General features: G+C 43.1%; 1 protein-coding gene across 5 annotated transcripts in view; it reads right to left on the minus strand.

Annotated features, from left to right (window-relative positions):
* SLC25A1 (solute carrier family 25 member 1) overlaps window positions 1-13,191 on the minus strand; it is a 44,161-nt gene that overhangs the window by 16,309 nt on the left and 14,661 nt on the right. For 4 of the 5 annotated variants that reach the window (XM_056531774.1, XM_056531804.1, XM_056531784.1 and 1 more), the window contains exon 2: window positions 1,646-1,753. In XM_056531774.1, coding sequence (XP_056387749.1) covers window positions 1,646-1,753 — 108 coding nt within the window. Of the gene's footprint in view, window positions 1-1,645; window positions 1,754-5,097; window positions 5,218-13,191 lie in introns of all 5 variants that reach the window. The other variant, XM_056531813.1, reaches the window with a different exon arrangement.

Here is a 13,191-nt window from a genome sequence, read left to right on the forward strand (position 1 = left end):
GTATACAGCTCTGACTATTATTTGGGAAACATCTACACTTAGAGAGCGCCTTTTTTTCTGTTCCCTTTTTATACATGTACTCCTTACCTGAAAATGATCGGTTATCTCCCAAAGGAATTAGAACTCTCTTTTCTTCAGATCATACTGGGAGGAAAGATAGATACTAAGAATGCTGTGGGTCTGTCGGAAATGATAATGGCAGCCAAGACTGTCATACTCAGAATTTAGAAGGATCAGAGACAGAAAAATGGAACCTTTATCTGGGCGCTGTTCGCCGATCTGGGGTAATCATACACAATTGTGCATGGAGAAAAAGTGCTAGAAGGCACTATATTTATTAAAAGAACTTTCAATAACGCGTTTCGGAGGGTATATCCTCCTTCCTCAGATTGGCATACAGATAGTGGCACCAGAGGTGCTATATATATATATATATATATATATATATATATATATATATATATATATATATATATATATATATATATATACAAACATGGACACACACTTAAGGTGGGGGGAACTAAGCATACATTACATAATGGTCGCTCCAAAATATGAAAAACAGAATAAAATCATTCGTAAGGATTTAATCCTTGAATGATTTTATTTATGAATGACAGACGCCGGCAGGACCACAACTGAAGGAACGGCCTGCCAGCCACTACTTGCGGACCAGTTAACAATACTGAAGTGCGGGTAAGATCTACCCAGTTTGTTATTACGGGCATACATATTACATAGTGTGGCAGCCAACAGAGGAGCTTGCCAGTGTCGCTATGGGCATCTTGGGCCTATTTTAACTAGACATCCACTATACTGTATCATCAATAGTGATATTTATTGAACAGACACTATACATTTTTCTAGCTGGAGATTTAAAGGGGTACTCCGCTGCTCATCGTTTGGAAGAAACTGTTCCGAACGATGGAACCGGGAGCTCGTGACATCATAGCCCTGCCCCTTAATGCAAGTCTATGGGAGGGAGCATGACAGCCATCACGCCCCCTCCCATAAACTTGCATTGAGGGGGTGGGGCGTGATGTCACGAGGGGCGGGGCTATGACGCCACAAGCTGCCGGCTCCAGCGTTCGGAACAGTTTGTTCCAAACGCTAAGCAGCGGAGTAACCCTTTAACTATAAGAGACTTACTTTGAGACATTTACTACTAGTCCCAGCATGCCCTATAACTACTACTAAGGATGTGATATATCTGGAGCTAATTCTGCACCATCAACTGATTTGGGAGGACTATAGGTCCCAGCCCACCTTGGATGGACTAAGGGCATATCTGTTTTAAGCAGCAAATAATAGATCTGTTATTATACATATTGATATTTTATTTAAGTATTATTACATATTTTATCTGTATATACTGGTGGTGAGTCAGAAGGGCCCTGTGACTACACTATCTAGTTTTAAATATTAATCATTTTAATAATTATCTTAGTATTACAACAACAATACCTCATATAATTTATTTGACCTTGATTTTCATTACTCGAGTGCCAAAATCTTGCTACTATGTTGTTATATTGTTAAAAAAAAAACAAAAAAAAGAATATCAACAAAAAAATTTAAGGCATTTAGCTCAATGCATCAGTGATGCATTTCCCGTTTCACCCTGGACTCTATTATTACTCACCTATTCCACGGTATCTTGGTGGATTTGCCTTCTCATCTAGCTGTAGTTGGGTCTTGACATATTCTGTGGGAAACGTGATGCAGATCTCTATTCCACCTGCAATACCTCCTGTAGAGTACAGACAATACAGATATTTTTAGCACCATCACCCACAAGATCAATGTAAAAACCAGATATAAAAACGAACGGCAGATAATAACCAGAGGGTAGTAAAAGTAAATCGATCTATTAAATATTTAGAAACAAATACCCAAATGAAAATTCCTTCTTCCTACATCCTAAATAAATAATAAGCAGTGAAATACACTTGGTGGACAGACTGTAAGCATTGGACCTTGTGCACACAATACGTTTATCTGTTGGAAAAATAGGTTGCGTATCCATGCCAGGAAAATGGGGCATAACTGATATGTCAGTTATTATTATTATTTTTTTTATTCATTTGTTATTCATTTATTTGTTTATACACATGGACTTCTAAATTCACAACAGGAAAATTTATAGGACTTGGTATGGGTGTGCAATTCACACAGATAGGAATATGCAAAGCCACCCTCACAGGTAGCATTCCCTAAAATCAGCTTTAGCTCCAGTTACGGAGTCTCAGAAATCTGGAGTAACTGGAGCTAAAGCTGATTTTAGGAAATGCTACCTATGAAGGTGGTGTGATGAGCTGCTTTGCATATTCGTTTTCCCAGAAAGTCCTTGGAGTGCTAGAACTCTCCAGCACTTTGTTGCCATCCATTTCTGGGTGCTTTTTGATGTATATTTGGGGTCATTGTCCTGCTGGAAGACCCAAGATCTCGGACGCAAATCCAGCTTTCTGACACTGGGCTGTACAGTGCGACCCAAAATCTGTTGATAATCCTCAGATTTCATGATTCATCTTTGTCTCGTCTGTCCACAAGACGTTTTCCCAGAAGGATTTCAGCTTACTCAAGTTAATTTTGGCAAAATGTAGTCTTGCTTTTTATGTCTCTGTGTCAGCAGTGGAGTCCTCCCGGGTCTCCTGCTATAGCGTTTCATTTCATTTAAATGCCGACAGATAGTTTGCGCTGACACTGATGCTCCCTGAGCCTGCAGGACAGCTTGAATATCTTTGGAACTTGTTTGGGGCTGCTTATCCAACATCCGGACTATCCTGCATTGACACTTTTTATAAATTTTTCTCTTCCACCAACGTCCAGGGAGATTAGCTACAGTGCCATGTGTTGCAAACTTCTTGATAATGTTGCACACTGTGGACAAAGGCAAATCTAGATCTCTGGAGATGGACTTGTAACCTTGAGATGGTTGATATTTTTCCACAATTTTGGTTTTCAAGTCCTCAGATAGTTCTCTTCTTCTCCTCTTTCTGTTGTCCATGCTTAGTGTGGCACACACAGACACACAATGCAAAGACTAAGTGAACTTCTCTCCTTTTTATCTGCTTTCAGGTGTGATTTTTATTTTGCCCACACCTATTACTTGCCCCAGGTGAGTTTAAAGGAGCATCACATGCTTGAAACAATCTCATTTTTCCACTCTTTTTAGAACACAAATGCTTTAAGGTTATGTACACATGGGCGGACATTACACACATTTGAATGTTCTGGCAGGCCCTAATACGCATCTCTTATACGGCAATGCATTTCCGAGCGGAATCCACAAAAATAAATTCTAAGAAATTCTGCCGTGTGCACAGTGCATCACAATCCCATCCGCTGTGTGAACATAGCCTAAGGGAGTGTTCTTCAAACAATGTGCCTCCAGCTGTTGCGAAACAACAACTCCCAGCATTATTGTCATTTTGCAACAGCTGGAGGCACATTGTTTGGAAAACACTGCTTTAAGGAGTTAAAGGGTACCTCTCATCAAAAAAACTTTTGATATATTATAGATTAATGTATGCAGAATAACTTTACAATTGCATGTTATTAAAAATATGCTTCTTTCTATTTAATTTTCCACTTTGAAGAAATGACCACTAGGGGTCTCCCTACCAGCCCTGGCAGCAAGCATTTCAGACTCATGCTGGAGTCCTAAACACTACGAGCTGCCAGTCTGCTTTGTTCACAAAGGAGAACACTCAGAGCTGCTAGCCTGCTTTGTTCACAGCCTGTTTGGCTGTGAACAAAGCAGGCTGGCAGCTCTGAGTGTTTAGGACTCCAGCATGAGTCAGAAATGCTTGCTGACAGGACTGATCGGGAAAAATACAATAGAAAGAAGCATATTTTTCATTAACATGCTATTGGAAAGTTATTCAACATTCATTAATCTAAAATATATCAAAAGTTTATTTGATGAGAGGTACCCTTTAAAGGAAAACTGTCAGATTACTCCCCTCAACCCCCCCACCCCCCCGCACTAACCAGCGGTACTGGCTGGAAGTGCGGGGGATTCTGATCAGTTTGATGCTTACTGTGCCAGGATCCGCCACGCTGTTCGGCCCTAATCTTCTATTTTCGGCATATGCTAATGAGGTGGCATATCCCGAACTGGCACCAGCCAGGCTAACTGGCACTCTGACGTCAGCACCGCCCAGCTCATCAATATTCCTCCCCTCTCTCTTCATTACAGAGTGGGGAGAAGAGGGAGAGGCGGAGGGAGGGGAGGAATATTGATGAGCTGGGCGGCAATGCTGCAGGCGGCACTGACGTCAGAGTGCCAGTTAGCCCGGACGGTGGCAGTTAGCACCTCATTAGCATATCCCAAAAAATAGAAGATTAGGGCCGAACAGTGCGGCGGATCCAGGCACAGCAGGCATCAAACTGATCACCGTCTCCCGCTGGTTACTGGGGGGGGAAGCTGACAGTTTTCCTTTAAAGCAGGGGGGCACCAAGTGTACAAACAGAACAGACAACACCCCTTCTTGCCTCACAGGCCCCTGACACTTGTATTTATCTAATATTACAGCCATACATATAGAGGACACCAAGGGAGTGCACTGTTGTATACGTATACTGGGGAAAATGTATCAATGCCTTTACACTGTTTTGTTTTGTGGTAAAAAGTTGCAAAATTTTGCGCAATGCATTAAAGGGGTACTCCGCTGCTCTGCTTCGGAAGCTCCTCTCCCCAGCGTCCGGAAGTTTATTGTTCCGAGCGCTGCGCGCGGGCTTCCGTGTTCAGGGCCGCCCCTCGTGACGTCATGCCCGCCCCCTCCACGAAAGTCTATGGGAAGGGGGCGCGACGGGCGTGACGTCGCGAGGGGCGGCCCTGAACACGGAAGCCCGCACGCAGCGTTCGGAACAATAAACTTCCGGATGCTGGGGAGCGGAGCTTCCGAAGCAGGGCAGCGGAGAACCCCTTTAAGACTATAAAAAAAAACAAATAAAACTACTTGAATGAATTGTTTGCAGTGGTCGGGGATTTATAAACTGCAAACACCTCTGCTTTAATAAGTTTGGCTCATGTACACATTAAAACCACATAAAAAAAAATAAAAAGCTGATGAAAGATGGTTCACCTACAATGATAAATCCCCCGCACTGTGGATTATACAGCTGTGGCCTCACTGTCAGAGGATCAGCATGAGTCAGCAAACCCCAGGACGAGGCTCAATGATTGGAGGCTGGAGACAACGCCCTCGCCTGGATCACGTACAGTACAGAGCGGTAGAATTGTTATGGTCTGTCAATAAGTGAATGTATACTGAATTACAAAGCATATGACAGCCAGAGCTGGAGCCTGCTTATATACTTCACAAAGCATTAACCCCAGAAGGAAGCTAAACCACATAGACTATCCATACAAACAGGCTAAACATAAATACCTAGGGAAAAACATACATATATATATATATATATACATACACACACATACACAGTCATTGCCATAAATGTTGGCACCCCTGAAATTTTTCAAGACAATTAAGTATTTCTCACAGAAAAGGATTGCAGTAACACATGTTTTGTTATACACATGTTTATTCCCTTTGAGTGTATTGAAACTAAACCAAAAAAAGGGAGGGAAAAAAGCAAATTGGACATAATGTCACACCAAACTCCAAAAATGGGCTGGACAAAATTATTGGCACTCTTTCAAAATTGTGGATATATAAGATTGTTTCAAGCATGTGATGCTCCTTTAAACTCACCTGAGGCAAGTAACAGGTGTGGGCAATATAAAAATCACACCTGAAACCTGGACAACAGAAAGAGGAGAAGAGAACTGTCTGAGGACTTGAGAACCAAAATTGTACAGAGATCTAGATTTACCTTTGTCCAGAATGCGCAACATTTTCAATAAGTTTGCAACCCATGGCACTGTAACTAATCTCACTGGGTGTGGACGGAAGAGAAAAATTGATGAAAGGTGTCAACGCAGGATAGTGCAGATGGTGGATAAGCAGCCCCAAACAAGTTCCAAAGACATTCAAGCTGTCCTGCAGGCTCAGGGGGCATCAGTGTCAGCGCAAACTATCCGTCAACATTTAAATGAAATGAAACGCTATGGCAGGAGACCCAGGAGGACCCCACTGCTGACACAGAGACATAAAAAGCCAGACTATATTTTGCCAAAATGAACTTGAGTAAGCCAAAATCCTTCTGAGAAAATATCTTGTGGACACATGAGACCAAGATAGAGCTTTTTGGTAAAGCACATTATTCTACTGTTTACCGAAAACGAAATGAGACTTACAAAGAAAAGAACACAATACCTACAGTGAAATATGGTGGAGGTTCAATGATGCTTTGCTGCCTCTGGCACTGGGTGCCTTGAATGTGTACAAGGCATCATGAAATCTGAGGATTACCAACAGATTTTGGGTCGCACTGTACAGCCCAGTGTCAGAAAGCTGGGTTTGAGTCATAGATCTTGGGTCTTCCAGCAGGACAATGACCCCAAACATACATCAAAACGCACACAGAAATGGATGGCAACAAAGCGCTGGAGAGTTCTGAAGTGGCCAGCAATGAGTCCAGATCTAAATCCCATTGAACACCTGTGTAGAGATCTTAAAATTGCTGTTGGGAAAAGGCGCCCTTCCAATAAGAGACCTGGAACAGTTTGCAAAGGAAGAGTGGTCCAACATTCCGGCTGAGAGGTGTAAGAAGCTTATTGATGGTTATAGGAAGCGACTGATTTCAGTTATTTTTTCCAAAGGGTGCGCAACCAAATATTAAGTTAAGGGTCCCAATAATTTTGTCCAGCCCATTGTTGAAGTTTGGTGTAACATTATGTCCAATTTGCTTTTTTTCCCTCCTTTTTTGGTTTAGTTCCAAACAAAGGGAATAAACACAAAGGGAATAAACAAATGTATACTTCATTTTCTTGAAAAATTTCAGGGGTGCCAACAATAATGGCCATGACTGTATGTATGTATATATATAGCTACACAGAACATAAAAATAGTTAAAAAAATATAATATATTATGTAAATATGGTATATAACAGGCATGGTGTACATATACATCTTAGGCTGCCCATACATATTCTACCTGACTTGCCCATATCCATGCATGTTTGGCCATATGTTTTCAATGCAGAAATGGGAATAAGCTGATGCAAGGCAAGCAAATTTTTTAACCCTTCTCTCAAAAATGTAAATCAAAATCCTAACTTTTTTGCTAGCTCCTAGATTCAAAGCAAATTTGTCAAGCCCTGGACTACATGGTCATTGAGTGAATGTTATTCTGCTCCCACAGAAGATCTACGTTAGGGGATACAGTTAAAAAAAGTCAATGCTGACTGAGGGTGTAAGATACGGATAAGCATAAGGCTATCCTTCATATAAGATAGGAATAGGAATAAGGCTATCCTTTATATAAGATAGGGATAAGCATAAGGCTATCCTTCATATAAGATAGGGATAGGCATAAGGCTATCCTTCATATAAGATAGGGATAGGCATAAGGCTATCCTTCATATAAGATAGGGATCGGCATAAGGCTATCCTTCATATAAGATAGGGATCGGCATAAGGCTATCCTTCATATAAGATAGGGATAGGCATAAGGCTATCCTTCATATAAGATAGGAATAGGAATAAGGCTATCCTTTATATAAGATAGGGATAAGCATAAGGCTATCCTTCATATAAGATAGGGATAGGCATAAGGCTATCCTTCATATAAGATAGGGATAGGCATAAGGCTATCCTTCATATAAGATAGGGATAAGCATAAGGCTACCCTTCATATAAGATAGGGATCGGCATAAGGCTATCCTTCATATAAGATAGGAATAGGCATAAGGTTATCCTTCATATAAGATAGGGATAGGCATAAGGCTATCCTTCATATAAGATAGGAATATGAATAAGGCTATCCTTTATATAAGATAGGGATAAGCATAAGGCTATCCTTCATATAAGATAGGGATAGGCATAAGGCTATCCTTCATATAAGATAGGGATAAGCATAAGGCTATCCTTCATATAAGATAGGGATAAGCATAAGGCTATCCTTCATATAAGATAGGGATAGGCATAAGGCTATCCTTCATATAAGATAGGGATAAGCATAAGGCTATCCTTCATATAAGATAGGGATTATTGGGCAGACTAGATAGGCCAAATGGTTCTTATCTGCTGACACATTCTATGCTTCTATGGTCCAGTAGTGGTGCTCAAATGTTAATGACCTGATGAATCATATTTCATTTTACATCATGCAACCAGGGGTGTGCGCTTCAATTACCTGTGGAGAAGACACCTCTTTTAACAATATAAGGCATCCTACCACACTGCAGAAGAGTTCAAGGTGTTGACCTGGCCTCCAGATTCCCCAGATCTTACCTGAAGTTGGAAACTCCCAGTGATGATCGACATAATAATAATAACTCTTTATTTATATAGCAGTGTTGGATTGGGGAAATAAAGACTCATAACTTTGGTTACTTAAAGGGGTACTCCAGTGGAAAAAAAAATTTCAAATCAACTGGTGCCAGAAAGTTAAACAGATAGATAAATTGCTTCTATTTAAAAATCTTAATCCTTCCAGTACTTATCAGCTGCTGTATACTACAGAGGAAGTTGAGTTTTTATTTTCTGTCTGACCACAGTGCTCTCTGCTGACACCTCTGTCCATGTCAGGAACTGTCCAGAGTAGAAGTAAATCCCCATAGCAAACCTCTCCTGCTCTGGACAGTTCCTGACATGGACAGAGGTGTCAGCAGAGAGCACAGTGGTCAGACAAAAAATAAATTAAAAAAGAAAAGAACTTCCTCTGTAGTATTCAGCAGCTGATAAGTACTCGGATTATTAAGATTTTTTAATAGAAGCCATTTACAAATCTGTTTAACTTTCTGGCACCAGTTGAGTTAAAAAAAATTGTTTTTCAGCGGAGTACCCCTTTAAAGGGGTACAACCGTGCTGACAATTTATCCCCTATCTAAAGGATAGGGGATAAGTTGCCTGATCGCGCGGGGTCCCGCCACTGGGGACCCCCGCGATCTCGCACGCAGCACCCTGCTCTCATCATGCCCCGGAGCGAACATTGTGAATATTGTGATGTCACGGCTCCGCCCCCATGTGACATCACGCTCCGCCCCTCAATGTAAGTCTATGGCAGAGGGCGAGACAGCTGTCTCGCCCCCTGCCATAGACTTGCATTGAGGGGCGGAGCATGACATCACACGGGGGCGGAGCTGTGACGTCACGATCACCGGCCCCGTCACCAGACCCGGAGCGGATGTTCACTCCGGGGCCTGATGAGAGCGGGGTGCTGCGTGCTGCACGGTAGTACCCCTTTAGGTGCAATATTAACCTAATTCTGGAGCTCCAGCGTTTTTTTTTTTATAGTTCTATAGGAGCTGTAAATAATCTAAATAGGTATAAACTGGAATAACAGCAGTCTGAAATCAATGAGGCCTGGGAGAAGAGTAGACTAGCACATAAAAGAACTGAAGACAACAACTAGCATTGTGTGTATAAGATCTTGAATAAGATCCTGAAGTAAAGGAGGTATAAAAGGGATAGTCCGGCTCCTATGCTGTAGCTACGTCTATGAAAAAGAATGGTTACATGAATCCGGGAGGAATACTGTTGCCATTGAACAACCACAGAGGCACTCCCAAGTGGAATGCTAAAAATCTGCACATCCAGTATCGCAACACAAAGACTCACTGACCACTGTGCTGCAGAGCATCAATCTAGTCTGGAGGCTACTGCCATGAACCAAATACCAGCATTGTATTTTCCCAGTATGCACAGAGCCGCATGCATCACAACTTCATGTGTAGATAGTGGAAAATATCTTCTTTTGGTTAGAAACAAAACTCACAGCCAGGCCCGTCGCTACAGGACAGGCAAACCAAGCAATTGCTTGGGGCCCTGAGCTGGCTGGGGGGCCCCTTTCCCGTCCTGTAGCGACGGGGCAATTCCCCCCCATCACCAGGGCCGGATTAACAATCCTGCTCTTGGAGTTTGTGCTCCGGGCCCTAGGCACCCAGTCAAACAAGAGGGCTCCCAAATGTCTGACATTTTTTTTTAAATAAACTCATTTGCAGCTATGGAGTACTTCTCACCTCACCACAATCACGCTCCCCCCACCCCCGCTGCACTTGGTATGTTCCCTCAGCCCGGACTCTTCTCTTACCCTTCAGCTGTCTGAGCAGGAGGAGGGGGAGGGGGGAGGAGAGAGCTGTGAAGAAAGGAGACCGCAGAGGCTGTACAACATGGGGCCTGACTAAAGTAGGTGTCCCTGCATATATATATATATATATATATATATATATATATGTGTATAAGCATGTGTGTGTGGATATATATATATATATATATATATATATATAAAAAACAAAGGAGCAACAGCACTCAAAAAGTCCAAACGATATATAGGAAAGGGTGCAGGCAACCTGTAAAAGGATCAAGTCCAACGATCCATCCAAATGTAGAAAAAGAAAGATCAGGGCAGCACTCCAATGGTGTGAAAAAAGATATTAAAATTTATTCCATCAAAACAATGTGCAAAACAGCAGCGACGTTTCGATCCTCTCCAAGCTTGAAAAAGATCCTGGAGAGGATCGAAACGTCGCTGCTGTTTTGCACATTGTTTTGATGGAATAAATTTTAATATCTTTTTTCACACCATTGGAGTGCTGCCCTGATCTTTCTTTTTCTATATATATATATATATATATATATATATATATATATATATATATATATATATATATATATATATATATATATGTGTGTGTGTGTGTGTGTGTGTGTGTGTGTGTGTGTATGTCTATGTACTGTGCCTGTGTGTGTGTTACTGCTGTGGATGATTATATGTAAAGTGCATGTGTGTATATTATACCAGTGTTTCCCAACCAGGAGGCCTCCAGTTGTTGCAAAACTACAACTCCCAGCATGCCCGGACAGCCAAAGGATGTCTGGGCATGCTGGGAGTTGTAGTTTTGCAACCTCTGTAGGCATCCTGGTTGGGAAACACTGATCTATTCTATCTGTGTGTGTATATAATGCATGTATAGTATGTAATGTGTACAGTATGTGTGTGTATGAAGCATGCATGTACAGTATGTAATGTGTACAGTATGTTGTGTGTGTATGAAGCATGCATGTACAGTATGTATTGTGTACAGTATGTGTATTGTGTGTATGAAGCATGCATGTATAGTATGTAATGTGTGCAGTATGTGTGTATGAAGCATGCATGTACAGTATGTAATGTGTACAGTATGTGTGTGTGTATGAAGCATGCATGTACAGTATGTATTGTGTACAGTATGTGTGTTGTGTGTATGAAGCATGCATGTATAGTATGTAATGTGTGCAGTATGTGTGTATGAAGCATGCATGTACAGTATGTAATGTGTACAGTATGTGTGTGTGTGTGTGTGTGTGTGTATGAAGCATGCATGTACAGTATGTATTGTGTACAGTATGTGTGTGTATGAAGCATGCATGTACAGTATGTAATGTGTGCCGTATGTGTGTATGAAGCATGCATGTACAGTATGTAATGTGTACAGTGTATTGTGTGTGTATATAATGCATGTAGTGGCGGATCCAAGGGGGGGGGGGGGCGCGGCAATTGCCCCGTCCCGTGCGTGCGCCCATTGGAAAGCAACGCGGAAGAGCGGAGCAGCAAACAGGACATGCGCTGGCCAGCATGGTAAGTGACCAGCGGCACATCAGCTTCAGTGCTCCGACCACCGCTCCTCCAGTCCCGGGACCTACTGCTATGGTGGCCGGACCAGAGGAGCAGTGGTCGGAGCACTGAAGTAGGGCAGTTTAAACAGGCATACAGCCTCCAACCATACACTGTATGGCTGGAGGCTGTATGTCTGTGGGGGAACATACTACACCTAATGTGGAGGAACTATACTGCACCTAATGTGGGGGAACTATAGCCTAATGTAGGGAGAATTATACTGCACCTAATGTGGGGGGACTATACTGCACCTAATGTGGGGGAACTAAAGCCTAATGTGGGGAGAACTATACTGCACCTAATGTGGGGAACTATACTGCACCTAATGTGGGGAACTATACTGCACCTAATGTGGGGAACTATACTGCACCTAATGTGGGGAACTATACTGCACCTAATGTGGGGAACTATACGGCACCTAATGTGGGGTAAACTATACTGCCAACCTAATATGGAGAACTATACTGCACCTAATGTGGAGAACTATACTGCACCTAATGTGGGGAACGATACTGCACCTAATGTTGGGGTACTATACTGCACCTAATGTTGGGGTACTATACTGCACCTAATGTGGGGGAACTACAGCATAATGTGGGGGAACTGTACAGCACCTAATGTGGGGAACTATACTGCACCTAATGTGGGGGAACTACAGCATAATGTGGGGGAACTGTACAGCACCTAATGTGGGGAACTATACTGCACCTAATTTGGGGAGCTATACTGCACCTAATGTAGGGGGAACTCTGCTGCACCTAATGTGGGGGGAACTCTGCTGCACCTAATGTGGGGGGAACTCTGCTGCACCTAATGTGGGGGAACTCTGCTGCACCTAATGTGGGGGGAACTCTGCTGCACCTAATGTGGGGGGAACTCTGCTGCACCTAATGTGGGGGGAACTCTGCTGCACCTAATGTGGGGGGAACTCTGCTGCACCTAATGTGGGGGGAACTCTGCTGCACCTAATGTGGGGGGGACTCTGCTGCACCTAATGTGGGGGGGACTCTGCTGCACCTAATGTGGGGGGGACTCTGCTGCACCTAATGTGGGGGGGACTCTGCTGCACCTAATGTGGGGGGGACTCTGCTGCACCTAATGTGGGGGGAACTCTGCTGCACCTAATGTGGGGGGAACTCTGCTGCACCTAATGTGGGGGGAACTCTGCTGCACCTAATGTGGGGGGAACTCTGCTGCACCTAATGTGGGGGGAACTCTGCTGCACCTAATGTGGGGGGAACTCTGCTGCACCTAATGTGGGGGGAACTCTGCTGCACCTAATGTGGGGGGAACTCTGCTGCACCTAATGTGGGGGGAACTCTGCTGCACCTAATGTGGGGGGAACTCTGCTGCACCTAATGTGGGGGGAACTCTGCTGCACCTAATGTGGGGGGAACTCTGCTGCACCTAATGTGGGGGGAACTCTGCTGCACCTAATGTGGGGGGAACTCTGCTGCA

This window comes from Hyla sarda, chromosome 1 (assembly GCF_029499605.1).
Source record: "Hyla sarda isolate aHylSar1 chromosome 1, aHylSar1.hap1, whole genome shotgun sequence".
NCBI lineage: Eukaryota > Metazoa > Chordata > Amphibia > Anura > Hylidae > Hyla > Hyla sarda.